General features: G+C 33.8%; 4 protein-coding genes across 6 annotated transcripts; 3 read left to right on the plus strand and 1 right to left on the minus strand.

The window, feature by feature from the left end:
- LOC111915985 (uncharacterized) lies at window positions 1–2,559 on the plus strand. 2 transcript variants are annotated; one of them, XM_023911619.3, is made up of 4 exons: window positions 1–495; window positions 858–1,646; window positions 1,881–1,928; window positions 2,026–2,559. In XM_023911619.3, the coding sequence occupies exons 1-4, from the start codon at window positions 316–318 to the stop codon at window positions 2,275–2,277; spliced, it is 1,269 nt and encodes a 422-aa protein (XP_023767387.1). In that variant the 5' UTR covers window positions 1–315; the 3' UTR covers window positions 2,278–2,559. The 2 variants fall into 2 exon arrangements, with proteins under 2 accessions (XP_023767387.1, XP_042755174.1); XM_042899240.2 differs by having other exon boundaries at window positions 2,039–2,214.
- A 7,413-nt stretch (window positions 2,560–9,972) lies between these two features.
- Window positions 9,973–15,887, plus strand: LOC111915984 (DNA mismatch repair protein MLH3). Its single transcript, XM_042899241.2, has 25 exons — window positions 9,973–10,384; window positions 10,507–10,689; window positions 10,766–10,817; window positions 10,914–10,961; window positions 11,097–11,251; window positions 11,358–11,415; window positions 11,533–11,590; window positions 11,691–11,783; window positions 11,876–12,041; window positions 12,111–12,126; window positions 12,211–12,422; window positions 12,520–12,577; window positions 12,661–13,599; window positions 13,675–13,759; window positions 13,843–13,934; window positions 14,022–14,095; window positions 14,189–14,383; window positions 14,460–14,504; window positions 14,573–14,626; window positions 14,711–14,817; window positions 14,907–14,955; window positions 15,059–15,118; window positions 15,232–15,304; window positions 15,418–15,503; window positions 15,613–15,887. Exons 2-25 carry the CDS (start codon window positions 10,564–10,566, stop codon window positions 15,775–15,777), a joined length of 3,066 nt encoding a protein of 1,021 aa, XP_042755175.1. The 5' UTR covers window positions 9,973–10,384; window positions 10,507–10,563; the 3' UTR covers window positions 15,778–15,887.
- Window positions 15,888–19,063: 3,176 nt separating this feature from the next.
- Window positions 19,064–25,056, plus strand: LOC111915982 (uncharacterized). 2 transcript variants are annotated; one of them, XM_023911613.2, is made up of 20 exons: window positions 19,064–19,322; window positions 20,266–20,396; window positions 20,474–20,558; window positions 20,638–20,783; window positions 20,878–20,981; window positions 21,065–21,137; window positions 21,242–21,611; window positions 21,712–22,347; window positions 22,424–22,612; window positions 22,687–22,933; window positions 23,015–23,157; window positions 23,242–23,360; window positions 23,445–23,568; window positions 23,647–23,705; window positions 23,786–23,873; window positions 23,964–24,144; window positions 24,231–24,332; window positions 24,425–24,549; window positions 24,629–24,688; window positions 24,765–25,056. In XM_023911613.2, the coding sequence occupies exons 1-20, from the start codon at window positions 19,281–19,283 to the stop codon at window positions 24,870–24,872; spliced, it is 3,132 nt and encodes a 1,043-aa protein (XP_023767381.1). In that variant the 5' UTR covers window positions 19,064–19,280; the 3' UTR covers window positions 24,873–25,056. The 2 variants fall into 2 exon arrangements, with proteins under 2 accessions (XP_023767381.1, XP_052624441.1); XM_052768481.1 differs by having other exon boundaries at window positions 21,077–21,137.
- Window positions 24,845–26,092, minus strand: LOC111915983 (uncharacterized). Its single transcript, XM_023911617.3, has 6 exons — window positions 25,972–26,092; window positions 25,775–25,862; window positions 25,594–25,684; window positions 25,440–25,524; window positions 25,221–25,377; window positions 24,845–25,117 (listed from the first exon to the last, which is right to left on the minus strand). The coding sequence occupies exons 1-6, from the start codon at window positions 26,011–26,013 to the stop codon at window positions 25,008–25,010; spliced, it is 573 nt and encodes a 190-aa protein (XP_023767385.1). The 5' UTR covers window positions 26,014–26,092; the 3' UTR covers window positions 24,845–25,007.
- Between the last annotated feature and the right edge of the window lie 259 nt (window positions 26,093–26,351).

The following is a 26,351-nucleotide window of genomic DNA, read 5'->3' on the forward strand; positions in this document are numbered from 1 at the left end:
AGCAAGATTTAGATTTTGGAGGGGCAAGTTTGGAAAGGTAATCCAGCTCCATCAACCCTACCCATCAACCAAACTTCAAAAAGGCAAGACCTTTGAGAGAACCAAAGAATTTAAGAACGAGCAAAAAGTGGAGAGAGCATTGGATGGATGGATTGAATTTGAAGGCCACTACTTTCCCAAAATTTCTGCCAATTCAATTCAACAAAAGGGAACTACAATTATTTGAATTGCTTCTAAAGGAACATAGGATCAGAGATCAATCGGTTAATCAATCAAATCAAACAATCCAACAATCAATTAAATAATCAATCAATCATGTCGTGCTCTTCGTCGTCGGCGTCTGAAGAAGATGAAGACATGGATTGCTACAGGAAAGGAGGATACCACGCGGTGAGAGTAGGTGATTCATTCGCCGGAGGTCGGTTCATCGCTCAACGGAAGCTCGGCTGGGGCCAGTTCTCCACCGTTTGGCTTGCTTACGATACCCAAACATCAGTAAGTTTGTTTTTCCCCCATTTTTCTAGGTTTGATCACTTCCATTTTCAACTTCTAATTCTCGAGATCCGTGATCCAGATGTAATTTTCCACCAAATGATCGTATTCGCCAATAACTGAATTCATTTTCATATATTAAAAAAAAAAAAAAAAAACAAATCCTGTCTTCAATGCTAACAAATGCAGATCATTTCTTCAAATGCGTACATTTCTAATTACTTGTTATGGAAACTACATTACACACTTCGATCGTTTCTATATGATTTACTTATTCCCTTCCTCGATTAGCCAAATTAAGCCAATGCAGATCTTCCCCTACAGATTTAATATCTTCTTATGTTGTTAATCTGATTCTCTCCTAGAAATTCGTTGCACTGAAGCTCCAAAAAAGCGCACCAGAATTCGTGCAAGCAGCTGTCCACGAAATCGAGGTTCTTTCCACCATAACTGAAAACGATCCCCAAAACGAAAAATGCGTTGTTCAATTAGTGGATCACTTCAAACACAGAGGCCCAAACGGACAACATCTATGCATGGTTCTTGAGTTTCTTGGCGACAGCATACTCCACCTCATTCGTTACAATCGTTACAAAGGCCTCAACTTGAATATTGTAAAAGAAATCTGCAAATGCATACTAACAGGACTCGATTATCTACACAGAGAGCTTCGTATCCTACACACAGACCTAAAACCCGAAAACATCCTTCTCTTATCCACTGTAAATCCCTCAAAAGACCCAATCAGATCAAAAGCCACCCCGATTCTTGAACGCCCTGAAGGAAGTTTGACCGGTGGGGCGGCGGTCAACGCGATTGAGAAGAAGCTGAAACAGCGGGCAAGAAGAGCAGTGGCGAAAATTGCAGCAGAAAGGCGTGGGGCGATTGGGGCAACGCCAGCTGTCAAACCTGAAAGATGCCTTGATGGGATTGATTTCAGGTGTAAGATTGTGGATTTGGGAAACGCGTGTTGGGCTGATAAACCGATTGCTGAAGAAATTCAAACAAGACAATATCGAGCTCCTGAAGTTATATTACAATCCGGTTATTCGTATCCTTCTGACATGTGGTCGTTTGCTTGCACTGCTTTTGAGCTTGCTACTGGTGAAATGATGTTTGCCCCTAAGCCTGGACAAGGTTTTAGTGAAGATGAGGTATTTTTTTTATATAATAGTTTGAATACAAGATATATATAAATTTAAGGGATGTTTGATAGTTGTTGATCTGATTGAGTCAAAACCAGAGTAATCTGACCGAGTAAGAAACATATTGGAGAAACATAAGAAATATAGGATCAAACAGTCTGAATCTGACCGAGTAAAAGACATATCAAACAGCCCTTACTCTAAAAAAGATAGCATTAAATGGGATGATATGATATGATGCAGGACCATCTTGCATTAATGATGGAACTTCTAGGAAAGATGCCGCGGAAGGTGATATATTATTGTTGTTTTTTATTTATTATTAATGAAAAAATATATTAATGATATGTTTTTTTTGGGTTTTTGGTTTGGTTTTAAATGAAAATAGGTATCGGTTTCAGGGACAAAATCAAAAGACTATTTTGACAGACATGGTGATTTGAAAAGGATCCGAAGACTAAAACATTCATCAATAAGTCGTTTACTGATTGAGAAATTTAAGTTTAAGGAAAATGATGCGCGTGAATTTGCGGAGTTTTTGAATCCGATTCTTGATTTTGCACCGGAGAATCGGCCGACGGCGGAGCAGTGTTTGCAGCACCCTTGGCTCCGGCAAACTGCCACCAAGACGGAGGCCTGAAAATGGTTGAGTTTGGGAGGATGAAGGTGGGGGAGGAAAGAAGGGATTGAAAGGTGTTTTTTGTTGCAGCTTATTATCCCTCTCCTTTCTCATCTATCTTTTGTTTACATATTTTGATTTTTGATTTTTTTTGTTTAATATTTTTTTATATTTTGTGAATTGGAATAATACTTGATTATGTTTTGATTTAACTATATAATGTAATATAGATGATGATGATGATAGTTACAGAAATTTGATTGCGGTTTGGGTTTGTTAACCCCTACCGCCGATTTAAATCGATATACTGATGTGTTTTCATTATATTGACTTATGGGCAATGTTATTTAACTAGGGGTTATACCCGTGTAATGCAATGATTAAATTAAAAATATCAATGTGCTTTTCGAGTTATATTATGCAATTTGATTAAAATGTTGATTGTAGTTGGAATTATGGGTTTGAGATTATTTTATTAATTTATGTGAAAATTGTGTAGAATTCTATATGGGTAAATAAAAAATGGTCGAACTTTATAAGAGCATAATTAGTTTCAAAATCACGATATATATTACAAAGAATTTATTGTTCAATTGTGATTTATTGGGATAAATTACAAAGAAGTTATGGTTCAACTTGGTGAATATATTGGAATATATTACAAATAGTTTATCGTTCAACTTCGTGATTTATGACGATTATAACGTTAAAATTAGTTTCAAAATTGGATGATATTTATTATTTAGGATATCATATTCAATGGAAAATAACTCGCTTCTGGTCCCACTTGTAGCTTGATCGGGACTTCTTTCTCTCTTGCTTGAATGCCAACCAACTTCTAACCATGGTTAGTAGCTCTATACTTTTACCCGTTTGAAATACCTCATTTAAAGATGATATGAGTGGGAAGTCGACCTCCGCCATTTGGAGGTGCACAACCATTTATGTTCAAGATAACAAGAACAGGCAAAAGAAGTAATTCACAAAACCAACCCAACAAGCCACTATAACTATGCATTAGTAAACCATATACTTCTTACAAGGCTTGTCGAGCTTCTTCATGTGATAGACATCACAAAAGTAGTCTGTTGAACTTTTGTCGATAAAAGGCATTGAAAAAGTATATGATTCCTTGTGTGTCGGAGATATAAAGCGAGTGCACCAGAAAAAGAACGGGAACTGGAATTGGGTCGATCTATTCTATGTCGAAGCATCTGAAGCATAACTACACACTCATATGATCTTAGCTGACAGATAGGAGCATTCAGTGGAACCAACGAACTCACTCATGTAACTTGTCTAGCAATTGTAAGAGCAGTAACAACAATCAGGAAACTTTAGCAACACTTGCTTAGAGGTCTAGCAACACTGACCGGAAACCATGTGACACTTAATGCTTCAACACCCCTTGATGGTTGCTAAGTTAGCTTAACCCGAATGGTGAGCTAAATTTGTCTTATCTCAAGCATGTGAGAAATCCTATCCAATCTAGCAGCAGGGTGGAGAGTGAGACTAACCATTAATTCGAGTATTGTAGAGTCGATTCTAACTCTATGAATTCGAACTCTTTGGTATTTTTCGTTTCTTCAGATGATATATGATGGGTCGATCATTTGCTTCATTGGTACCAACAGTGGCAGCTGCGAAATCTGCTATTGGGTTTCTGCCGAATAAAAACATGCATTAAACTAAATTATAATCCATGTGGCTTTAGATGTTCTTAAAACTTCATATTTCTATGGTATGATGTATGAAAACGTACTTTATTATGATATAATGAAAAACTGTAACTTATAACGATATAAAAAAACTGGTTTTAAGATCGAAAATATGTTATGTCTATTGAGACAAATTGATATAATTATATAGATAAAAATGAGACTCTCTCAATGATATATCATTGTATAAACAAAGTAGTGCATAAAGAAAGTTATCGACTAAGTTGCTTGAATTAATTATAAAAGGAAAACAAAATATTACAGTTTTTTAAAATCACTTACTTGTTGTTGGTGATTTTAGTGTCATTAATACATTTAATGTATCCAAAATTCTATTCGAGATATAATTCATTTGGTTATATTTCGAAACAAGAGGTGTGAAATGCACTCTCGAATAACTAATAAGGAATCGAGAACACAAGGTTCTGCCCCTGGTAGAGTTACAAGATGCATCGCTCCTTGCAGGTCCAAGGGGGATATCCTTTTGCGGGGGCCAACCGAATTTTCTTGCCAAAATCCAATGTTTGTGCCAATTACAAAGGGGTGTGTTTCCATTAAAACGATCATCTTTAGGGGTGTGAATGAGCCGAGCAGATGTTGAGCTCCGGTAGGCTGGGGCTCGTCTTGTTTAAAATTCATGGGGCTCGAGCTCGAGCTCGGCTTGTTTTGAACTTAGTTTTCAAAGCTTAAGCTTGGCTCGAGCTCGCCTTCGTTAATAGTCAAATATCAAGCTCATTTGTGTTTTTAAGCACATTCAAAAGTTCGTTTATAACTTTTTGATAATTAATATTTAATTATTTAATTATTCATATATATAATATTAAAAATACAATTTATATTATATTAGTATGTATAGGCTTGTTTAGGTTAGAAATCATAGATTTTGGAAAATGTTTTATATACACGATCCTTGAATTATCTAAGTAAAAGGGTAATTAGACTAGATGGATGAGGTTTGTATCTATAAAGGATAATGTTTTTGCTTAGAGGATGGCGTTGGATCGACTTCCTATGAAAGCTAATCTCGGTAATTGAGGTTTTGATATTTCTTTTGTTGTGCCCGTCGTGTGATGGGGGTATGGATTCAATCTACCAATTACCTTTTACTTGTCATGTTGCTTCAGACGTTATGAGTCGCTTCATTCGTTGGTGGGATGTGTGAATTCCAATTCTTCTTTCTTATGGAGATTGGCTAGCTTGATTTAAGTCTATTAGGATGCACACAACTTTTAGGGAGTTTCTAGAAGATGTGTTCTATGTTATGTGGTGGTATATCTTATGTTTTCGCAATAAACTTAATTTTGGTAAATTCTCACCCAAAAAAAGGTCTTGTTATTTATAGTATAGTTTTGGGTAAATTACACCAATAGTCCCTTGTGCACACGCTAGAAAGCGTGTTTAGTCCCTATTTTCAAAAATTAACTCGGACCGTCCCTTTTTTGGTTAAAAGTTACACGTTTCATCCCTCATCAGTTTAAATCTACGTGTTTCATCCCTTACAAGACTTGAAAAGACTATATTGCCCTTGTTTATTTTCTTTTTGATTTTCTTTTTGATTGTTGAATTTTTTAATTATATTATATAAAAAATAATGTGGGCCTTCACCTTACACACCTTACCCCCGTTTAGCTAAATACCCTAAATCTCCCCTCTGTTTCTATATGTTTGTCTGAAAATCTCACCTCCCCGATAAAGCCAAAATCCGGCCACCGGAGGTAATCATCATCCTCTTCAGACCACTGGGGTCCTCCCCTTTACACCAACGATTTCATCCCCTGCAAGTAATCATCGCCATCTCCTCCAATCCCCCACCGTCGCCTCCAAGCCACCGCCACCTCCTCACATGTGCGCTGCCACTGTGGAGATCGATTATGGAGCTCGACGGACCACAACCATCCTATCTGTCTCTCATCCTTCTTTAATCTGAATACTCTATCTTCAAGCCTTCACCTTCATCATCTCAGATCACCACCACCTAGGGTTTTATTTCAGATCGCGATAGCCGCCTAGGGTTTGTCTCGGATCGCTCAACCTTCTTGAGCATCAAACATGATAAAATATGTGGATCTTCAGCGACTTCTTCCCTACAAGCTCCTCTTCTTGTACCTTTCATTCATGTTTGTGAAGAAGAGATCTGTTGTTGGTGATCTACAGTGGTTATGGCGAGATATGGTGGTGATGGCATTGACCGATAATGTTGTTAGTATCGCCGGTGGTGTTGTTAATTTGCCTAATTTCCATCTTAATTGTCATAATCATTTAATTAATGTCCAACACATGTAAATTGGTCATATAACTGGTTTTTTATGTATTTATATCCTTCGATCCACATAAATTCGTGTAATTTACTATTTGCGGGAGAAAGGAGGAGAACGGGTGGTTTCCGATGGTTCTGGTGGTGCTGGTTTCCCGGAAAGGTAAAAGGAAAAGGGAAACAGAAGGGGAGGGGTGGGGTGGGGACATCTGATTTTTTTTTTTTATTTTTTTTATAATCTAAAACTGATAAAGTAATAAAAGAAAATGAAAAAAAAAATTATTAAGGGTAAAATAGTCATTTTATGTCAACAGGGACTAAGCGTGCAAGATAAAACAAATTCAGGGATGGTCTGAGTTAATTTTTGAAAATAGGGACTAAACACGCTTTTTGACATATGCACGAGGGACTATCGGTGTAATTTACCCTATAGTTTTCAAGTTTTTTTTTATGGTGTTATCCTAGGATGAAGAGTCTAGTATAATTGGGAAGGTTGGCTTCAGTTCCTTACGTTAATTATTATTATGTAACTTTTTTTAATTTTTATTTTTTGTATAATCAAAATTGCTAGTTATTACTATTAAAAAAATATAGATTGATGTTTGAAACTCAAATTATAACGTTTATATGGTAGATCATAGTTGCAGAATTCACCCTCTTCTTCTTCTTTCTACTTTTTTGTTTTTTGTTTTTTAAAGTAAAATGTTTTTAGCTAATAATTTTTGACCATTAACTAATGGATTTGTTCTATATATTTATTGTTTAAATGGTTTAAACAAACCAATAATAATTTAAAAGTCATAAATCTACTTATGATATATGCTTATTGTACAAAGCTCATTTAAAATATTAATTACACAAAAGGGTGCATTCATGATTTGTTAACATAAATAGAGAAAATTGTTACAAATTGTGGCGTTTTTCTAGAAAAATGGTTTTTATTATAAAAAGATGTAAAAGTCATAAAGAATTAAAAAAGGTAAATTTGTAAAAACATATGCAAACAAAATTGTAAAAAAAAAAAGTTGTGGAAACATGGGTAATAAATACAAAAAAAGTATGCTACTTCAACCAAAATCGAAACTAAATTATAAAAACTAGGTTAAAATTGTAAAAAGGAAAAGTTCAAATAACAGCTTCATCATCATTTTACAAAAATACTGAAGATTTGAAGATGCAGTGGTTCAAATCCACCACCTACGAAACCTTTTTACAAAAGACCCACAAGCTAAGGCTAACCGGTATTGAGACAAAAACACATGTAGAAATCCAACGTGGATGTGGTTTCCATTAGTGAACTCCGCCCCAAAGTATAGTAGGTGTCTTATGGAGTGGATGGTCACAAAACTTCTTGGAAGGAATGTGTTTATCCATCTCTTCTTTTTCTCTTTTTCTCGCTCTTCTTCACTAGTGAGCATCATTTCCTTGTGAAATGGTCGTGGAATGATTTTACGATGAGTTGGATTGCATTTCATGCGTGAGGATACTCCATAGCCCAAGCTAACTTCAATTTTGGTTAAAACTTGCCGAATAAGTAATAACATTTGTAACAATTACCGACACGGTTATTGTTCACATGTTGGTAATAGTAAGTATTAGATAATATAATATTATTATCTAATGGATAATTCAATAATGAATCCTACTAGGTAGGGGTGTCAATTGTGGACACGACACGACAAAAATACACGACACGAAACGAAATTGGGACGAAACTGAAATTCGAATTTGTGTTCGTGTCGTGTTCGTGTCAAGTGTAAAAAACACGATGTCGTGTCATGTCGTGTTCGTGTTACAAATTCGACATGATATTGACACGATTTAGCATTTATTTGTCGTGTTTTTCGTGTTTCTCGTGTTTGTGGTGTTATGTATGATTAAATATTAATTAAATATACTAATTGTTATATTATGTTAGTTTTTCGTGTCGTGTCGTGTTTGTCGTTTTTTAATTGGTTCGTTTTCGTGTTAGTTAGAAAAAACACGACATCGTGTCGTGTCGTGTTCGTGTTACATAAAACATTGTCGTGTCGTGTCGTGTCAGACAAAAACACGACACGATGGCCCGATTTGCCACCCCTACTACTAGGTGATCATATAAACATACATAGTAAATTACTAAAATTGTCTGTGATTTTATAAATTTGGATGCTTGGTCCCTACTTTTTGTTTTGCATCAGACCATCCTCCAAGTTCATTTTTGTTACATGCTAAATATGTCAATCAATTTGTCGTCGAATGTGTATGTTAGTAAGCCTCACATGCCATACATGCCAAGGGTAAAATTTGTCTTTTTTTTTTTTTAATTTTTTTTTATTAATGATGGCAACGGGAAAAAAACAAAAGTTTGTTCCCCATCCTTTATCATTGCTCTCATTTTACGTCAATGTGTAAGAGTTGAAAATCCACGTTGTTTTACTAGCTACAATGCTTCTCCGATCACCAACAATGTCTAACATGACTTCACATCTCAAAATTACGTATCACAGAGAAAAGATATTATTGCGAAAGCTTACCTGTCATTTATGTCAGTGACGCTAATGGTCATTTTCTTATAATATTTAAGATAAAAGTGACTCTTTTGATTTTGAATAACTCAAATATAGTGATCTAATTTTTTTACTCATATCATCAATACACATTAAACGTCTATTTGGTAAACTTAAAAGACCTATAATTTGTCTCACTAACGTAGGGATAATGACTTGATAGAGTAAAATACTTTTTGAAATGTACACATTTAGTCCTTATTCTTCTTCTTTTTTTTTTTTTTTTTTTTTTTTTTTTTTTGTAAAATAAACTTTTATACTTTATTAATATGTATACATTATGTCATTTTCACCGGATTTTACAGGTTTTGCTGACGTGGAAGAGTTTATTTTACAAAAAAAAAAAAGAATAAAGACTAAATGTGTACATTTCAAAAAGTATATTACTCTATCAAGTCATTTTCCCTTTCTTTTATTTTGTTGAAATGAAATACCCATGTGGTATCCACATATCCACAACGAGATTTTTCCAACTTTTATTCATCATGAAAAAGAGGGAGAAATCCGATCTCCGGCGACTCCTTTGTGTGTTCATACACATCAATGGTAGCAAGGAGGAATGGTGGCAAAAACAACAAGGTTGAAGGGGGAGGCAGGAGGAAGTAGAGACGGTAGTTGGCGGCGAGGAGCTGCTCTGGTAGTCCTCTCGTCGATTCTTTCTTCTTTCTTTTTGGCAACATATCTCAAAGATGGAGGCAAAGAGAGACAGATCAGAGAACACAACAGGTAAAGGGTGTTTGGCTGTTGCTGTTCGACCGTAAGGAAAAGAGACGAGAAAGAGAAGGGTCGCAGCCCTTTTCTTGTTGCTGGAGGATCACACACCTCCGGTGACTAAGCTAATTAATTGTTATTTAGTGCCACTTGTGCTTCCACATTAGCAAAACCTGTAGAATCCAGTGAAAAGAACCTAATGTTTATATATTAATAAAGTATAAGAGTTTATTTTACAAAAAAAAAGAATAAGGACTAAATGTGTACAATTCAAAAAGTATGTTACCCTATCAACTCATTTTTCCTGAAAGAAAATTCATATAAGACCGGTATACCGGGTGTAGCCGGTCATAAGGATTGTAAAAATAATGTATAAGAGATTATTTTACAAAAAATAAAAAAAATAAAGACTAAATATGTATATTTCAAAAAATATATTATGCCACTGAACTATCAAGTCATTATCCCCACTAAACGTATACGACCTGGAGAATATTAGCTCGGAACTCGTAATCAAACAGGGTATATCACCGACCCGCCAATTTCCAGGCTCTTGAAACTGTAAATTGCTTCCATCTTCTTCAGTCTCACATTCTACTTGTCCACTTATTTTAATTCTACATGTAGCATCCCCAATCACGAGTTTTTCACCAACAATTGCACATACGGAGTGGGTTTTTAGCGTCCTCCAATTATCAATTTTTCACCAACAATCGCACACGCGGAATGACTATCTTCTTTCTGGAAAAATGGGTTTGACGCGAGGAACATTGCTGGAAATAACGTCTTTGGATGATGGGTTTTGTTTTGTTAAGATAGAAGCAGTGAAGTGATGAAATTTGATGTCTTCGCAATATAACGTTCTTCAATTTCAGGGTTTTTCACCAACATACACGGTATGGCTAAACTTTTTGGGTAAAAGGGCTTGTTCTAGGGTTTGTGAGTAATAATTGGGATATAAATACGTAGTTAAAGATTTTACTGATAAATATAAACTGTATGGTTTTGTTTGTGTCAGACAGAGTAGTAGAGTGATGAAAACTTGTTACTTTTATCTTCTGATTGGGCAAGATCGATGAGGAGCATCAAGGTATTGCCTGAATCTGTTAGAAATTCTTTGCGTTCAGGCATCATTTTGTCAGACTTAACAAGGGTAGTAGAAGAGCTGGTGTTCAACAGCCTTGATGCTGGTGCCACAAAGGTAATCTTAGTTCATAAAGATCTGCTACTCACAATATAGTCGACTTAATTGATTAAGTCAACAATTGTTCTTTCAGGTGATTGTAGCAGTAGGTGTTGGGACCAATTACATTAAAGTTACAGACAATGGTAACCAACCTTAATTCCACAACCACAAGAGTGATATGCATGATCTATCTCCCATCTTTGTTTCTATCTTTTTATTCTAAAAGGATAATTTTGCAGGTTGTGGCATTACAAGGGATGGATTGGTGTTGTTGGGAGAAAGATATGGTAATTAGAATAATGTTTCATAAAATAGTATATTTTCCCTCCACATTATGCTTATGAATGCATGTTCATTACATTAATGCTTCATGCTGTTTATCAAGTCATATATGATTGTGTTTTTGTTTGCATCATTTGAAGCTACTTCTAAGTTTGAGCAGCTGTCTGGTCTGAACACTGTTCCAGAGAGCTTTGGCTTTCGTGGGGAAGCATTAAGCTCAATTTCTGACCTTTCTTTGTTGCAAGTTGTTACAAAGGCTCATGGAATGCCAAATGGATACTGCAAGGTCATAAAGGTATCACTTCCTTTAATATCTCTATACAGAGTGGAAGAATCACCTCCCTTCTTATATTAGCATATCATGGCAGCTTGCTTTTCCTAATTCTTTTTCCTATCTTCAGTGTTCCAAATGCTTATATCTGGGAATTGATGATGATAGACAAAATGTTGGCACAACAGGTAATGTAACGCAATAGATCATTTCTGAGTATTTTCAAGTGTTCTTTCCACAAGGATCTGTCATTGTGATAAAGGTTTGACTTTGACCTTGACCTTGACGTTGACCATTTGTTGCAGTTGTTGTTCGTGATTTATTCTACAACCAACCAGTTAGGAGAAGGCATTTACAATCCAGGTTCTTCTTTGTGTTTTTTTTTTCCTTCTCATAACCACAATTTGTTTCAAGTATTTTAAATTACTGAACTGCTGATATGGTATTTTGCATATATTGGAAGCCCCAAAAAGGTTCTTCACTCTGTTAAAGAATGCATACTAAGAATTGCTCTTGTTCACCTTGGAACTTGCTTCAAAGTAAATGATATTGAAAGGTGCTCACTTTCCAAGTTTCCATACTTTTAGCTTATGTCCTTCATTTGCTGCTTTTAGAAAGTTAACATATAGAAATATCATTTTCATACAGTGGTGATGAGCTTCTTTCCTTGTATCCTTCATCTTCCCCTTTGCCCCTATTGGTGAGTAGTTTTGGGACAGAAGTTTCCAGTTCTTTACATAAGTTGGATGAGTCTGATGACAAATTAAAGCTCTCTGGATTCATATCTAGCCCTTGTGAAACTTTCTCTGTGAAGGTATGAACACTTCAAGTTCTCTTTTTTCCTCTGTTTTCATCATCTTATTGAAGGTTGCTTATTTTTCAGGCCTTTCAATATTTCTGTATCCTTTTTCTTGTATTGATTTTATGCTTTATTGTAACGAGTTTATGGGTAAAGAAAATGTTCTCTTTGACCTTTGAAAAAGATATCAACTCAAGATATATATCAAGAGGTCCAATACATAAGTTGCTGAATCAATTGGCTACAGAATCAGAGTTGTTGAAGGGTGACATTAGATCTGAATGTGGAAAGAGGAGCAGGTATCAGGCATGTCTAACCTACATATTGAACTTAAGTTGTCCTCGAGCTCATTATGATTTAAGCTTTGAACCCACAAAGACTTGTGCTGAATTCAAGGTAATAAACTAATATCTATGCATGACCTTTGACTTATGATGTGTATATTGAGGTGGACTATTGTCTTATCATTGAACTATCTTTATCATTGTTTTAGGAATGGGATCCTGTGTTAACTTTCATCAAGAAAGCCGTTTCATGCTTTTGGAATCAAGGTTTTCCTTGTAATAAACTCAAGAAATCACTTTTGATTAGTTTACTCATTATTAAATTTGTTTTGAAACATCTTGTGAATCAGATCCCCTGAATGATAGTGAAGTTCCAAAGAAGAGGCGTGTGACATGGTCCCATGAGACTTCTATTGTCCTTTCCTCACCTCAATTACAGATGCCAACAGAATCCAAACACATGAGTCATCTTTCAGATGCCAAATGGAATCCAAACAACAAATTACTTCTCAAAGAATCATCCCCTATTCAATTTCATTTTGATAATCATCTCATAAAGCCCTTTCTGAGAAGTTGCTCCTCTCACTTAGATCTGTCACCTGTTGTTACAAAAATTCAAGATGATGAATTTGATAATATTATTCAGGGTTCTGAATCATGGCTGGACAAAAGTACAACTGTTTGGTCACCTCCTAGAATCATCAGTACCTCAAACTTGAGTGTAGACTCACCTTTTTTACCAAAAGAGTCATTTGATTCACTTCTGACTGATGGAGACTTGTTTACAGAGAATAATAACAGTCCTTGGGATACTCCAGTTGCATCAAAGCATCAATCTGATTGGTCTCCTCTAATGTTTGATGAATCTAGAGATGATGTTGACTTTAAACTTCGCAGAGACGATTGGTTTGACCTTTTTGCAGATGAAGAAGGGGAGAAGGATATCTTTGACTTTGATAACATGAGATATAGCTCTTCTCAAGAGGGGTATATGAGTTGCAAAGGGCATGTTAAGAACTCTCAAAAGGACACTCTTTTGTGTGATTTCATGAATGGAATAGATTGGGCAAGTCCTGAATCCTATATGTCATCATTATCTTGTGGTGAAAGGGTAAAAAAGACAAAAGTCACTCAATCTAGCTTTCAAGATAAGAAGAAGCCAAGGAGACGAAGTCATTCAGCTCCACCATCTTACAGAGGGAAGAGAAAGTTTATTGCTTTAAATAGTCAGATGAGTGTTGAATCAGGGAATTCCCAATTTGAGACACCTCATAATGCCTCTTTACAAGGTGTTTTCTGAACTTAATCTCTATATGACATGATATGGAAAGCTAACTCTTATGAATTATGATTTTGGTGTGCAGAAGCTAGTGATCTGAGGCATGTACAGAAATCATCAGGTGTAGATCATTTGCTACTGGAGGAGGGTGAGGATCCCACTAAGGCTAGGTAAAATCACCAAATCTTGTGTATATGGTGGATTGAATCTGCATATTTGGTTTCATGCAGTTGTTTTTTTTTTTCCTTTCTAGACACGATAAGAAGAAAGTTATTGATAAAGCTGAGATTTCAGATTATGAAGGGGAGGCTGCCCATTGCCTTGATGTATTCAATACAGATTCAGGTATCTCTCTTTGTTAATTTCAGGAATAGTTATGAAGAGAAAACATGGTGATTATCCAAATCTTAGACTATTAATCTCCTTCTTCAGACTTCACCTCAAGGGACAATGAAGGTGCATTAGATTTAGGGGAAAAATGGAGGAGTGGCTATCCATGGGATTCAGTTGAGTGCCTTTGATAAATATTATATATAAATTTGGAATTGAGGAATAAAAATTTCCAGTTTTGTGATTATTATTTGTTTGTTTATTGACAGAGTATAGAGAAGAAGGGTGATGAGGATAAAATACTTGACATATCTTCTGGGATATTACACCTTTCTGGTGATTCTCTTACACTTACACCCAAGTCTATCAGTAAAAAATGTCTGGATGATTCTAAAGTCCTTCAGCAAGTTGACAAAAAATTCATTCCAATTGTGGGTGGTGGAATACTTGCTATTATTGATCAGGTATATTAACTCTTCTCAATCTTCTTTTTCACTTTCATCTTCTTTTCTTTAACCACTTGTATGGTTGCATTTTCAGCATGCTGCTGATGAAAGAATACGACTTGAAGATTTGAGAAAAAAGGTAAAAAAAAAAAACTTGAGGTTTCAAATGCCACATAATATGTCATAAATGACAAGCAAAAATTGTAGGTGCTTTCTGGAAAAATGAAGACCATATGCTATTTGGATGCAGAGCAAGAACTGGTATGCTCTACTTTGCAATCAATATTCAGTTATGAAGATTTGTTTTCTTTGATTTATTCTTTATAATTTATATATGTGATGTAGGTTTTACCTGAGATTGGGTATCAATTACTGATCAATTATTCTGAACAAATCAAGAAATGGGGTTGGATTTGTAACTTTCACGCTCAGAGTTCAGTGTCCTTTAAGAAGTAATCACATTCACCTACTTGAACTTGATAAAACTTTGCATTTCTTTTTTTAATAATTTCTGAAGGCTTTCCTTTTTTTTGTTGCACAGGAATCTGAATTTTCTACACAACCAGCCATCTGTTGCTACACTCATTGCAGTAAGTTGGATATATTAAAAAAGCTTGGAAGAAAGAAACACTAAAAAGAGCTTTTTTAGTTGTTAACTAAAAATAACATACCCATTTTTTATTTGGCATACAGGTGCCATGTATTTTGGGTGTGAATTTAACCGATGCAGATCTCCTAGAATTTCTAAAACAGGTTTTTATCTTTGAAATATATGGTTGAATAATTCTTTTCATTGTGCAATAATTTATGTAATATATATATATATATATATATCTAATTCACAATTTCTAACCTATATATATCAGCTTGCTGATACTGATGGATCATCTATACTACCACCAGCTGTTGTTCGTGTTCTAAATACCAAAGCTTGCAGGGGTACAGTATAGTCCTTATCCATTCATAAAATGTCTTAATAAAGCTCTTATAAAGAATCATCAATTAGCATATGTTGTTACAATGATTAATTATTTAAAATTTTGAATAAATAGGTGCAATAATGTTTGGTGATGCACTACTCCCTTCAGAATGCTCACTTATAGTTGAAGAGCTGAAGAAGACTTCGTTGTGTTTTCAGGTGAGAGTTGATAAGTATTCAAAAAGAAACTTGTTATCATTATAATATTATTCTCTTTAAGCCTTTGGAGTTGTGGTATTTTAGTAAAAATGGTGAAATGTGATTGCAGTGTGCTCATGGAAGGCCAACAACTGTGGCACTTGTGGACATGGTGGTGCTGCATAAACAGATTGGTAAGCTTGGAAATTGGAACCGTGGTTCATGTGGGTCATGGCATGGGTTGAGCCGACATAGACCAACTCTCGAGCGTGCAACTCAACGGTTAAGTCAATGATAAAGCTACTGTAAATATAAACATATCTTTCCATCAAATTTTGTCTTTTTAACATGTTTCATGTTGCATCTATTTTTAGAGAAATAAAAACATGTTTAGTACTTTTGGCATTTTCTATTTTTCCATTTCTTATATGAGAACCATTAGGGGTTGAACCGTCTATAATATATAATTGGATAGATCATATTAAGCTTGGATTTTAGCATCATAAGTCACACTTATACGAATGTGATCCATCGGTAAAAATAATTAATAGAATTTATTTTTTAAACCTAAAAATACGTTAACTCAATTTCTAAATTTAAAATATCTCCACTTTAAATAAATTATATACATATCATCTTTTTTTTTTTTCTTTCTATTTTGATACATGTATTGCTACATATATTTTTAAATTAATATATTAGGAGCATATCAATTGATATTAATTACCGTGAATGTCATTATGCATTCTAAATTGGGAAATCTTCATGAAAGTCTTTATATTCTAGAGTTATTATCAGTTTTTTTTTTTTTTTTTTTTTTTTTTTTTTTATGTTAAAAAAATGGTTTTACTATATAGGACTTTTCAGAATTTTGTAATTTATGGTGTGAATGCTTTATTTTTTATATTTGATTCTAATGCGAATTGTAGATATAAAGATTCACTTTTCCAATTCTAATAGGTGAAAGCGACGTTATGTAATTTTGTAAATTGATATACAACTTACGATTTGATAAAAGTAATACAAGCTCTCATTTTTGCACCACCAACGAACGAGATTCGTCTAAAAGGTGTGTAACGGTTGAACATGATTTGTTTGAGGCTTAGGTGTCCCTCATTATTAAAAGTCATGTGCTTCCAAAGACCAGATCTATTGCAAAAAAATAAAAAATGAGTCCTACTTTTAATTCATGGGTGCCGATGAAGTCCACGTGGCTGGGAGCCACTCTCATCTCTTTACTAATTGGATTATATTTTGTCGTTTCCAACAGTTGTAACAAATCAGGTTCATCAAACCCGGTTTCCTTTTCTTGCAATCTCCGGATCAGCCTCATTAATCGCCATGTGTCTTCACATCATTGTCTCTCAAGTCTCACCTTTTCCCTTTAAATGCCCCCTCGTCTTTTTACATTACACATTTTAGTCCCTCTATTTCTATAAAACTATGCGACAAACATTATAATGGTGAGTTAGGATATTTGATGAATTGACTAGACTGATATGACCAATAAAGTTATCAACTTGAAATGTCCTAGATTAATGTGAATTGCACGAAATCACAGACACAGCAATTTGAAGCTTGGTATATATTATAGGAAACTAGAATTTTGGTCATGTTCAATCAGAGGTGAACATGGTGTGGTTTGGTGCGGTTTTTGGCCAAAACCGAACCAAAAACCACAACTTCGATTTTTTGAAGTTTAGAAACTGCACCGTTCGGTTTTTGCGGTTTCGGTTTTTTTCTTTGCGGTTTTTTGTCAAGTTTTTTAATTTGGTTTTTGTTTTGCATTTTTACTAAAACTCAGATAACTGAACGAGTTACTTTGACTCGGATGAGAAGTGTTAATCATTTTTTGAGAAACTTTATGTAGATGAGGAGCGCCAAAATTTTCATCCCCAACAATGTGCGACTCTTCAAAGATGTGGGTTAAAAACCATAGACTTCACTCTCTTATATGAAATGTGAGAATGATGAATGTTTTATCTCAAATGCGATGAAGGATACTCTTATAAGGCTGACAAAATTAAAGCTCAAATGATATCTTGGAGATGAACCGATACCAACCCCTCTTGGTTTGAAATCAAATAATATAACACTCATCCAACATGTTTCTAATGTTTAAACATAATACGAATTAAATATAATATTTGTTTCACAAATACATATGATACTATCAATTAATGTATCTTTATGATACTATCATCACTAGTACTCTTAATATTAAAATGTTATAAAATATAACAAACATTATTTGTTCTTGTAAATATCACTAGATGTATGCTAAAAATATACAATTATCCTCTAATAAGATAGATATTTATATTTATAGAAATTTTAATTGTCATGGGTTCTTCATTCTTACAAATATCAACACTTAATATATATATATATATATATATATATATATATATATATATATATATATATATATATATATATATATATATATATATTCGGTGCGGTTCAGTTTTTTGCGGTGTTTGCAAGACTAGAAACCGCACCACACCAAACATTTTCGGTTTTTGCAAAACTAAAAACCGCACCGTCGGTTTTCATTTCGGTTTCGGTTTTTACTCACCCCTATCAATAATTGTAAAATGAATGAATTGCCAGGTGAGTGTGAGTTGACCAAGTCAAAGTCTAATTCAACTTTGACATCACGACATACCATGAGACGATTTTCTTTGTTCTTTAGCTTTTGTTGGCATCAAACCATGACTAGAAAGATATTGTATATCTTGTGTTTTGTTTCTTTCTAATTTTTAATAAATAATTTAGAAGGTTATATGTATCGAAAACGTGTTTGGGGATTCTCTCATTCCATTTTAATTTTTAGGTATTTCACTATTTAATATAGATGACATATAAGAGATAAACATATATAAAAACAACAATAACATTACTATAATCTCATATAGATGAGACAACGAGGAACGATGTAGGATGGTTGGCAAATCTATCCATGAAATTGATAGTCTACTTCTGTGAAAGATTTCCACCACAGATAAATCATATATAAAAAAATCAGGCGTATTTATAAATGAACTGAAACTTCTTATTTTATCCATTTGGCCATGAGAGATTTGTCATGTGTTCGTATGCTATTTCTATTTTGTCCATAAAACAATTTAAATTCGAGTGACGCAAATCCTCAACTTGTTGTTAGCCAAAATGAGATATGGTATTTTTGAATTTATGAAAATTCCCTTTTCAAATATTAAAAAGTCCCTTATAAAAAATTGAAAAAGTTACTAATAAAAAATCATTCATAACATATTGTAATGGCTACTAATAGATAATGGATAATGTAAAGAGAAATTTCTACATAAATAAGAAAATATTATATTATTTATATGAACAACTCAAAAAAATAATCTTGTATATTTTTCTTAGACAAAAGAAGTATCAAAATTTCAAAATTATTCATGTATTCAGAACAATCATAAAACCTTAGGGCCTTGAAATTAAATTGTTAAAGTTTTTGAAGCCACATTATTGTTTATGTATTATACCTAAAGGGGTAAATCGAAACATTTGTTGAAATAAATACAGAATATCTCGGATGCTGTCTTTTTCTCAAATTATAAAATCCTGAAAAAAATTAGGAAAAAAACTGTAAGCAACCGTTCTACGACTACTTCACGGCGGTTTTCACTAAGCAGCAAGCACAAATTCTTCAACTCTCCCTCTCCGCCGGACATCTCCATTTTTCTCTGGCAGATCGTAAATTAATTGCTTATTTATCAGCAGATCGTCCTAAAGTGCCTTAAATTGAAGTTATTGGTGTTGATTTGGGAAATGTTCGTCAAAAAGCTAGTCGAAAAGGCTTCGTTGAAGAAGGTAACGTTTGTTCTCTGGTATCTTTTGTTTATTCGAGCTTTTTCTGTTAATTATCAAAACCTAGTGATTTTTATATTAATCTGAGATGTGTGACACATATATGTGTGTGATATACTGAAACGCTCTTGATTATACTGCCGATTAGTGATTATCTTAGTTTCCGATGAGTTATGAAGTTCTAAATACAGGTTTTTGGATTTAAACTGAGATCCAGAACTTCTTCCTCGTCCTGATCGCCGATCGATTTTACACTCTCATTTTGTTTGGATTCATTTTTTTTCCTTGTTATGAAAAAGCATGAAAAAGCGTGAAGGATTGTGAGTGCTAATTGGGGGAACTATAGTGAATGATGAGTAAAACCACACCGGAAATGTTAAGGAGCTTAGGAGCTGAATTTTTTTTTCCTTGTTATCAACCGGAATTCTTCTTTTCAACATTTTGCAGAATTCCAGTGTCCAGATAAATTTCAAAAATTAAAAAAAAAAAACCTGAGGGGAAAAAAATATTGGAATACTGAAATAAACCTTTAAAGGGGTAAATCCATAAATGTGAATGCACTTTGATATATTACTATACTTGGTAAAAGTCTGATTCAATATTATTGTTTAAATAGCAAGAGTTTAAATAATTAAATTTGTTAGCTAAATTACATAATTGGCCACCTCATAATCAGAACAGTCAAAACATGTCTTTTTCTTTGTTAGAAAAAAAAAACATTAAAATATACTTAATTTTTAATTAATCCTCACCTGATCCACAAATTCTCATACGAGGAAAAGTAATTGATTTTTCTATTGGATAACCTATTATATCATTTTTACCGACAATTTAATTAGCTCTCCACATGGCAAGGTCTTAAAACCCAAATCAATACATTTAATAATATTATTATTTTTATTATTTATTATTTTTTTAATCACTACTATCGATACTTGTACTGCAGCCTGGTGGAAATCCAGATAGTTTAAAATCCGACGATGTAAATCCACGCCCCATTTTCCATTATGGCCTCCCATCAGGATGCAATTTATTTGCTCATGATCCTATTCAGAAGATTCTTGCTATTTCCACCATGTAACACTCTTAATACATCAAATGTTCTTTAAAATTCATTCAATATCTTAATAAATAATTATTTACTTTTTCAATAGAGATGGCCGGATTAAGTTATTTGGACAAGATAACACTCAAGCTGTTCTGGAATCTCCGGATGCACTACCAAGCAAATTTTTGCAGGTGTGTAAATTATATAATTACCAAATTACCATTATACCCTCTTGTTGACTAATTAATTACTTTTTTATTTTATTTTCAGTTCATCCATAACCAACAGTTTCTTATAAACATCAATGCAAACAATCATATCGAGGTTTGGAACATAGACTTGAACTCATTGGCTCATGTCCATGTATATAAGGAAGAAATTACATCTTTTACAATCCTTCAAAATACCTTTTACATGTAAGTATATAACAACTCTCAAAATGATAAAATCCATAACCATGTTTAGTATTTGTACAATTGTACAAGGTTACAATGATTATGTCATCAACAGGTATGTTGGAGACCCCATTGGTAATGTTTCAGTTCTCAAGTTTGACAAAGAACAATGTAATATAACACAAATGAAATACATAATTCCATTCTCAGCATCTCATGGTGAGTGTGAGTGTGAGTCACATTTCATTATAAAAATTCAATCTTGTTACATGTTTTACAATATTATAACAAATTATATTTAGGTAATTCAACAGCAGATCATACCAATGCTGCTGTTATGTATATACTCCCTCAACCATCTGCTGAAAGTAAGAGGTGATTTTCATTTTTCAAAATCAGTTTTCTTTCTAAACTTATACAAACTCTTAAAAACCTCAAGAAAACAAGAATCATGGCTCACAATCTTGAATCTGTTTCAGGGTTCTTATAATTTATAGAGATGGATTTGTGAGTTTATGGTCAATTCAAGAAAGCAAACCCATCTTTACAACTGGAGGAACTTTGATTCAGTCACTTAATCATGACACTAAAAAAGTAACAGCTGCATGTTGGGCTTGTCCTTTTGGAAGCAAAGTCGTTATTGGATACAACAATGGAGAACTTCTAATCTGGAGTATTGATGATAAGGAGTTAGGTGGGACCCAAAGTGGTCCTCTGTTTAAACTAAATCTTGGGTATAAATTGGACAAAATCCCAATCTCCAAATTGAAATGGGCTTATGCAGATGGGAAATCAAGTCGATTATATGTTCTGGGCAATTCCGACTTTTCATCTGCAAACTTGTTACAGGTACTACTAATTCATGAATCATGATTGATGAATTTCAACTTTTTAGGGTTTTGTAACTTTTATTTTGCTGATTGATTAATTGTTTGATTCTGTGTTGAAGGTTATTATAATAAATGATCAGATTGAATCTCGCACAACTAAACTTGGAATTGGAACACCTGAGCCATGTGTTGACATGGAGATTTTAGTCTCTTACAATGAACAAACCAAACATAAAGAAGATTGCTTTCTTGTTATTGGAAAATCAGGCCATGTTTATACATACGATGATTCTTCAATCGAAAAATACCTAATTCAATCCCAAACTAGGTCTCCACCTTCATCACTTCCAAAAGAGATTAAAGTGAAACTACCTTATGTCGACACAATCATCACTGTAGCAAAGTTCATCACTGACAATCCATGCATGTTAATGTTATCTTCCAATGAAGACTACATGTTGATGTCGAAAAAGATTCCTTCACTTTTCTCATTTGAGTCTAAGCAAAAAGACGGATCTTCATCTTCATCTTCTACATCTGGTTTTACGAGTTTTTCAAATTTCAAAAACATATACATAACAGGACATAGCAATGGTGGTATAAACTTCTGGGATGCATCATCTCCACTATTGATTCCAATTGTATCATTTAATCAACAAAGTGAAGATGATCAGACTTTAAGTGGTGTTCCACTGACTGCATTGTGTTATGATATGGAAACACGCCTCCTCATATCTGGAGATCAAACTGGAACAGTGAGTATATATCTATATATATCATATTATAAAAATATGTTACATTTCAATTTAAAATTAATATTTTATGTCACAGGTTAGAATTTATAAATTTAAACCCGAGCCATATGCCATAGAGAGCAGTTTTTTGTCCTTACAAGCAAGTTCAAAGAAAGGAAGCAATATTGTTCAAAGTGTTAAACTTGTGAAGGTGAATGGAGCAGTGGTTTCAATAACTACAAGTCATGACTCTAAACATATTGCTGTGGGGTCAGATCAAGGATATGTAAGATATCATTTTTTTTTTTCCTTTTTTGCCCTTTTTGTAACTAAATTAACGTAAATTAAAAAATGATGAAGGTTTCGGTGATTGACATTGGAGGAGCAACTGTGTTATATGAAAGGCGTATAGCGAGTGAGATCTCGACAGCTGTCATCTCTCTGCAATTTGGGATGTGCAGTTTGCATGGATTTGAGAAAAGTGTGTTAATGGCAGCAACAAAGGATTCATCAGCTTGGGCACTTGAAAGTGAAACAGGAAATATTCTCAATAATGGATCAGTTCATCCTAAAAAACCTTCTAAAGCTCTTTTAATCCAAATGTTAGGTAGTAAATAAATCATACTTTTTATTTTTTTTTGTATTGTTCTTTATTTATGTGTTACAAATGTGACATATGAATATATAGATGAGCAAGGGACAGCTGGAAGAGGATCTAATGCATCTAAGGGTATAATAGGAAATTCGTTTGATGATGGGATAGTGAAGGACTCATTGCTACTATGTTCTGAGAAAGCTGTTTACGTGTATTCACTTTCACATGCTGTTCAGGTTAGAACTTAGAAGAATTAATTTTCTTGACATATTTTATATACTCTTGTATACTCAATTTTAAATATAAATATATATATACAGGGAGTGAAGAAGGTTTGCTATAAAAAGAAGTTTAATTCTTCAATTTGTTGTTGGGCTTCAACATGTTGTTCTGATGCTGGCCTTGTTCTTGTTTTTACTAATGGTAAAATTGAAATTAGGTGAGTTATCTTCTTCATATTTAGATTTTGATTGAACAAAAAAGTCGATAAACACATGATTTTGATATTATTTACCTTTTTCAGATCCTTGCCTGAATTAACCCTTTTGAAGGCAACATCCATAAGAGGCCTTGCACTTTCAACTTCAAAACCGAATTCTTTACCTGATAGTTCAATTTGTGCTTCACAAAATGGTGATATTATCATGGTAATATACTTTTCACTTCAGAAATATCAGATTCTATTAAATGTAGATTTAATGAATTTGAAAACTTCTGTGGTATAGGTGAATGGTGATCAGGAAGTTTTTATTGTTTCGGTTTTACAACAAAGGGAAATATTCAGGTAATGCATAAATCAGATGGAGATGAATTATTTCATTTGATTTTTCTAATTTTTTTTTCATGATTTTTTATTTCTCTTAGGCATTTAGACTCGGCTACCCGAGTTTATAACAAGGACCTGATAGTTCCACAAGGGATTCTGGTTGAACATGTCAAAGAAAAGAAAAAGGTTATTATCATAATAGAGTCTTAGGGCTTGTTATGTATATGCACAAAGTCTGAATATGAGTAAATGACCATTTTACCCTAATGCAAACAGGGAATCTTTGGTTCTATGAAAAAAGTAAGCAAACCACAACATGAGCGGGAAACAGAACTGGAAGCTTCTAGAGAAAGCTTTGAAGAACTGTCAACATTATTTGCCATTGCTAACTTTGCATTGGAGAGTGAAAGCCAAGAAAACATCCACACAGATGAAGATGAGGTTGACCTGGATATAGGTAGGTTTGACCTTTGTACAATGTACATTCATTAACATTTTGTTTTTGAATAAATATAAACAACATTTTTAAATCTTTTGTTGTAGATGATATTGACATTGATGGGCCAGAAGAGAAACCAAAAGGAAACACCATGATGGGAGCGCTTAACAAACAAAAGCTCACTAGTAAATTTAATGCATTCAAAGGTTAGTTACTTCAAGTCTTCAACTTAATATATCTTGAAAATAAGATTTTGGAGATGAATTTTTTACTTTTTTTTTTTTTTAAATATATGAAGGTAAGCTAAAAGAGATGAATGTGAAAAAGGAGAAAGTGCAAGTGAAGGAAGAACAACCACGAGATGATCAGAAAACCGGTTCTGTAGATCAAATCAAGAAAAAATATGGATTCAGCTTGACCAGTGTAAGCTTAATTTATAAACTCCTGCTAAAATTGCATTTTATAGAAATATTATTGATCTGTTTTTTTGCTGACGTGGCAGGAAACAAGTGCTGCTAAAATGGCACAAAACAAACTGAGCGACAACATAAGAAAACTCAAGGTAACTATTTAATTTTAAGTAACATTTAAAAGTCAAAAAAAGTCAAGAGCAGACAGTAATCATATGATTTGGGCAGGGAATCAATTTGAAAACAGCAGAAATGCAAGACAACGCTCAGACATTTTCTTCAATGGCAAAAGAGATGCTGCGAACTGCTGAAAATAATGATCGAAGAACCTCATGATATCATCATCATATACATGTTTGTGTTTTTTTTTTTAAAGGTTTGTGTTTGATTCTGTAGAAACAGTAGTTGGTTGATTTATAATGAGGTGAATGTGTACAGAGTCAGAGAGAGATGACATTATTTTTTGAAAAGTTAAACAAGGTTGTGAGTTAATTGGGAATATATCTGATTCTTCATATCATCCCTATTGCTTGTTGTTAGAGTAAACACCTTCGCTCCTGGATGATTCTTCAACCTTGCAACTGCAGAAAACAAGAATCATACATTCTTCATACTCAACATGAACAAAAGCATTTCCATGTCTGACTTTTTTTTTTTTTTTTTTTTGATAATTAACAAGCATACCTGCAGGAATATCTCGACCATATTTTGGAACAGGGATTGTAGCTAGAAACGGTTTGTTAGACTCAAGAACACGTAACACTGTAGGGAAGAACAACGAACTGAAGAGCTCCATCTTTCCAACTTCGTCAATCACAAACAGATCTGTATCTTCTTTCACCTGGAAATGAAATCAAAAATCAACTAATTACTGAGAAATTGGAGATGAAAAGATAAACGAACCTGTAACTCAGGCAAAGCTAATGATTCGAATGATGCTACATCGACTCTGTATCTTCCCACAGTAGGCCATCTAATGGACTCTACACTGCCATGGAAAACTTAATTAAACCCTAATTCGACGTTGAATGATGAAAAGATATGAAGAAATGGTTACCTGGAATTGTTAATAGAAGCAAGTGGAGCAGTGCGACCATCTAACGTAACCACCTCAAACCCTACCCTCTCGCCTTCTTGTCTGATCTCACCTGTTTTGTATCCCAAACTTCATGAGTAAACGAAGGCGAAAATCAAAACCTATTTGAGCGATGGAGGAATATGGAATGATAGGGCATTACGAGTGAAAAACCCTTGTATTTTCAAATTGGGATTGGAAGTTCTGAGATTCTCCAAAACCCTAGCGATCAGAGTGGTTTTACCCACGCCCTGCGGAGTCGAAGGTATACAAAGGCGATTCAAACAAATTCAGATTCAATTTGATTCATGAAGATATGGAATCAAATGATCAATGAGACATGGAATCTATACAACTTACAGGGGAGCCAGTGACGAGAAAGCATTTAGCTGGAGCTGCCATTTACTCAACTGTTTCTCCCGGCAAGGCAACACAGAAAGTGATCAGTAATGATTTAAAAAAGGATATTTCCATTTGTTAAGTTGCTTCCACTTAAATTAAAATTAAAGTTTTTTCGACATTTTTACCCTCGTTTAAAACTTAAAATTTTAAGCGTTTCCCCCTTATTTATCCTTTACAAAAAATAATTTGTTTTTCTTATTTATAATCAAACCGTCTCAAGTCTCATCCATCAATCCACTTAAACTGTGAGTTTTTTTTTTTTCCTTCCTATTTATCACTAACTATAAAATCTAACAAAAAAAATGTTTTCTTATTTATCTATGAAACCTACTAATTGA

The sequence above is a fragment of the Lactuca sativa genome, chromosome 2 (genome assembly GCF_002870075.4).
Source record: "Lactuca sativa cultivar Salinas chromosome 2, Lsat_Salinas_v11, whole genome shotgun sequence".
Lineage (NCBI taxonomy): Eukaryota > Viridiplantae > Streptophyta > Magnoliopsida > Asterales > Asteraceae > Lactuca > Lactuca sativa.

Excerpts from the sequence above, each read along its gene's own strand:
- LOC111915983 (XM_023911617.3), bottom strand. The coding sequence starts at position 26,013 with ATGGCAGCTCCAGCTAAATGCTTTCTCGTCACTGGCTCCCCT. Across the intron at positions 25,685-25,774 it reads AATACAAGGGTTTTTCACTC|GTGAGATCAGACAAGAAGGC; the intron begins GTAATGCCCTAT and ends GATACAAAACAG. Across the intron at positions 25,118-25,220 it reads TGGTCGAGATATTCCTGCAG|TTGCAAGGTTGAAGAATCAT; the intron begins GTATGCTTGTTA and ends TGTTTTCTGCAG.
- LOC111915984 (XM_042899241.2), top strand. The coding sequence starts at position 10,564 with ATGAGGAGCATCAAGGTATTGCCTGAATCTGTTAGAAATTCTTTGCGT. Across the intron at positions 10,818-10,913 it reads CATTAAAGTTACAGACAATG|GTTGTGGCATTACAAGGGAT; the intron begins GTAACCAACCTT and ends ATAATTTTGCAG. Across the intron at positions 12,578-12,660 it reads TTCATGCTTTTGGAATCAAG|ATCCCCTGAATGATAGTGAA; the intron begins GTTTTCCTTGTA and ends CTTGTGAATCAG.
- LOC111915982 (XM_023911613.2), top strand. The coding sequence starts at position 19,281 with ATGTTCGTCAAAAAGCTAGTCGAAAAGGCTTCGTTGAAGAAG. Across the intron at positions 20,982-21,064 it reads TCCATTCTCAGCATCTCATG|GTAATTCAACAGCAGATCAT; the intron begins GTGAGTGTGAGT and ends AATTATATTTAG. Across the intron at positions 21,138-21,241 it reads CCATCTGCTGAAAGTAAGAG|GGTTCTTATAATTTATAGAG; the intron begins GTGATTTTCATT and ends AATCTGTTTCAG.
- LOC111915985 (XM_023911619.3), top strand. The coding sequence starts at position 316 with ATGTCGTGCTCTTCGTCGTCGGCGTCTGAAGAAGATGAAGACATGGAT. Across the intron at positions 496-857 it reads CTTACGATACCCAAACATCA|AAATTCGTTGCACTGAAGCT; the intron begins GTAAGTTTGTTT and ends ATTCTCTCCTAG. Across the intron at positions 1,647-1,880 it reads AAGGTTTTAGTGAAGATGAG|GACCATCTTGCATTAATGAT; the intron begins GTATTTTTTTTA and ends GATATGATGCAG.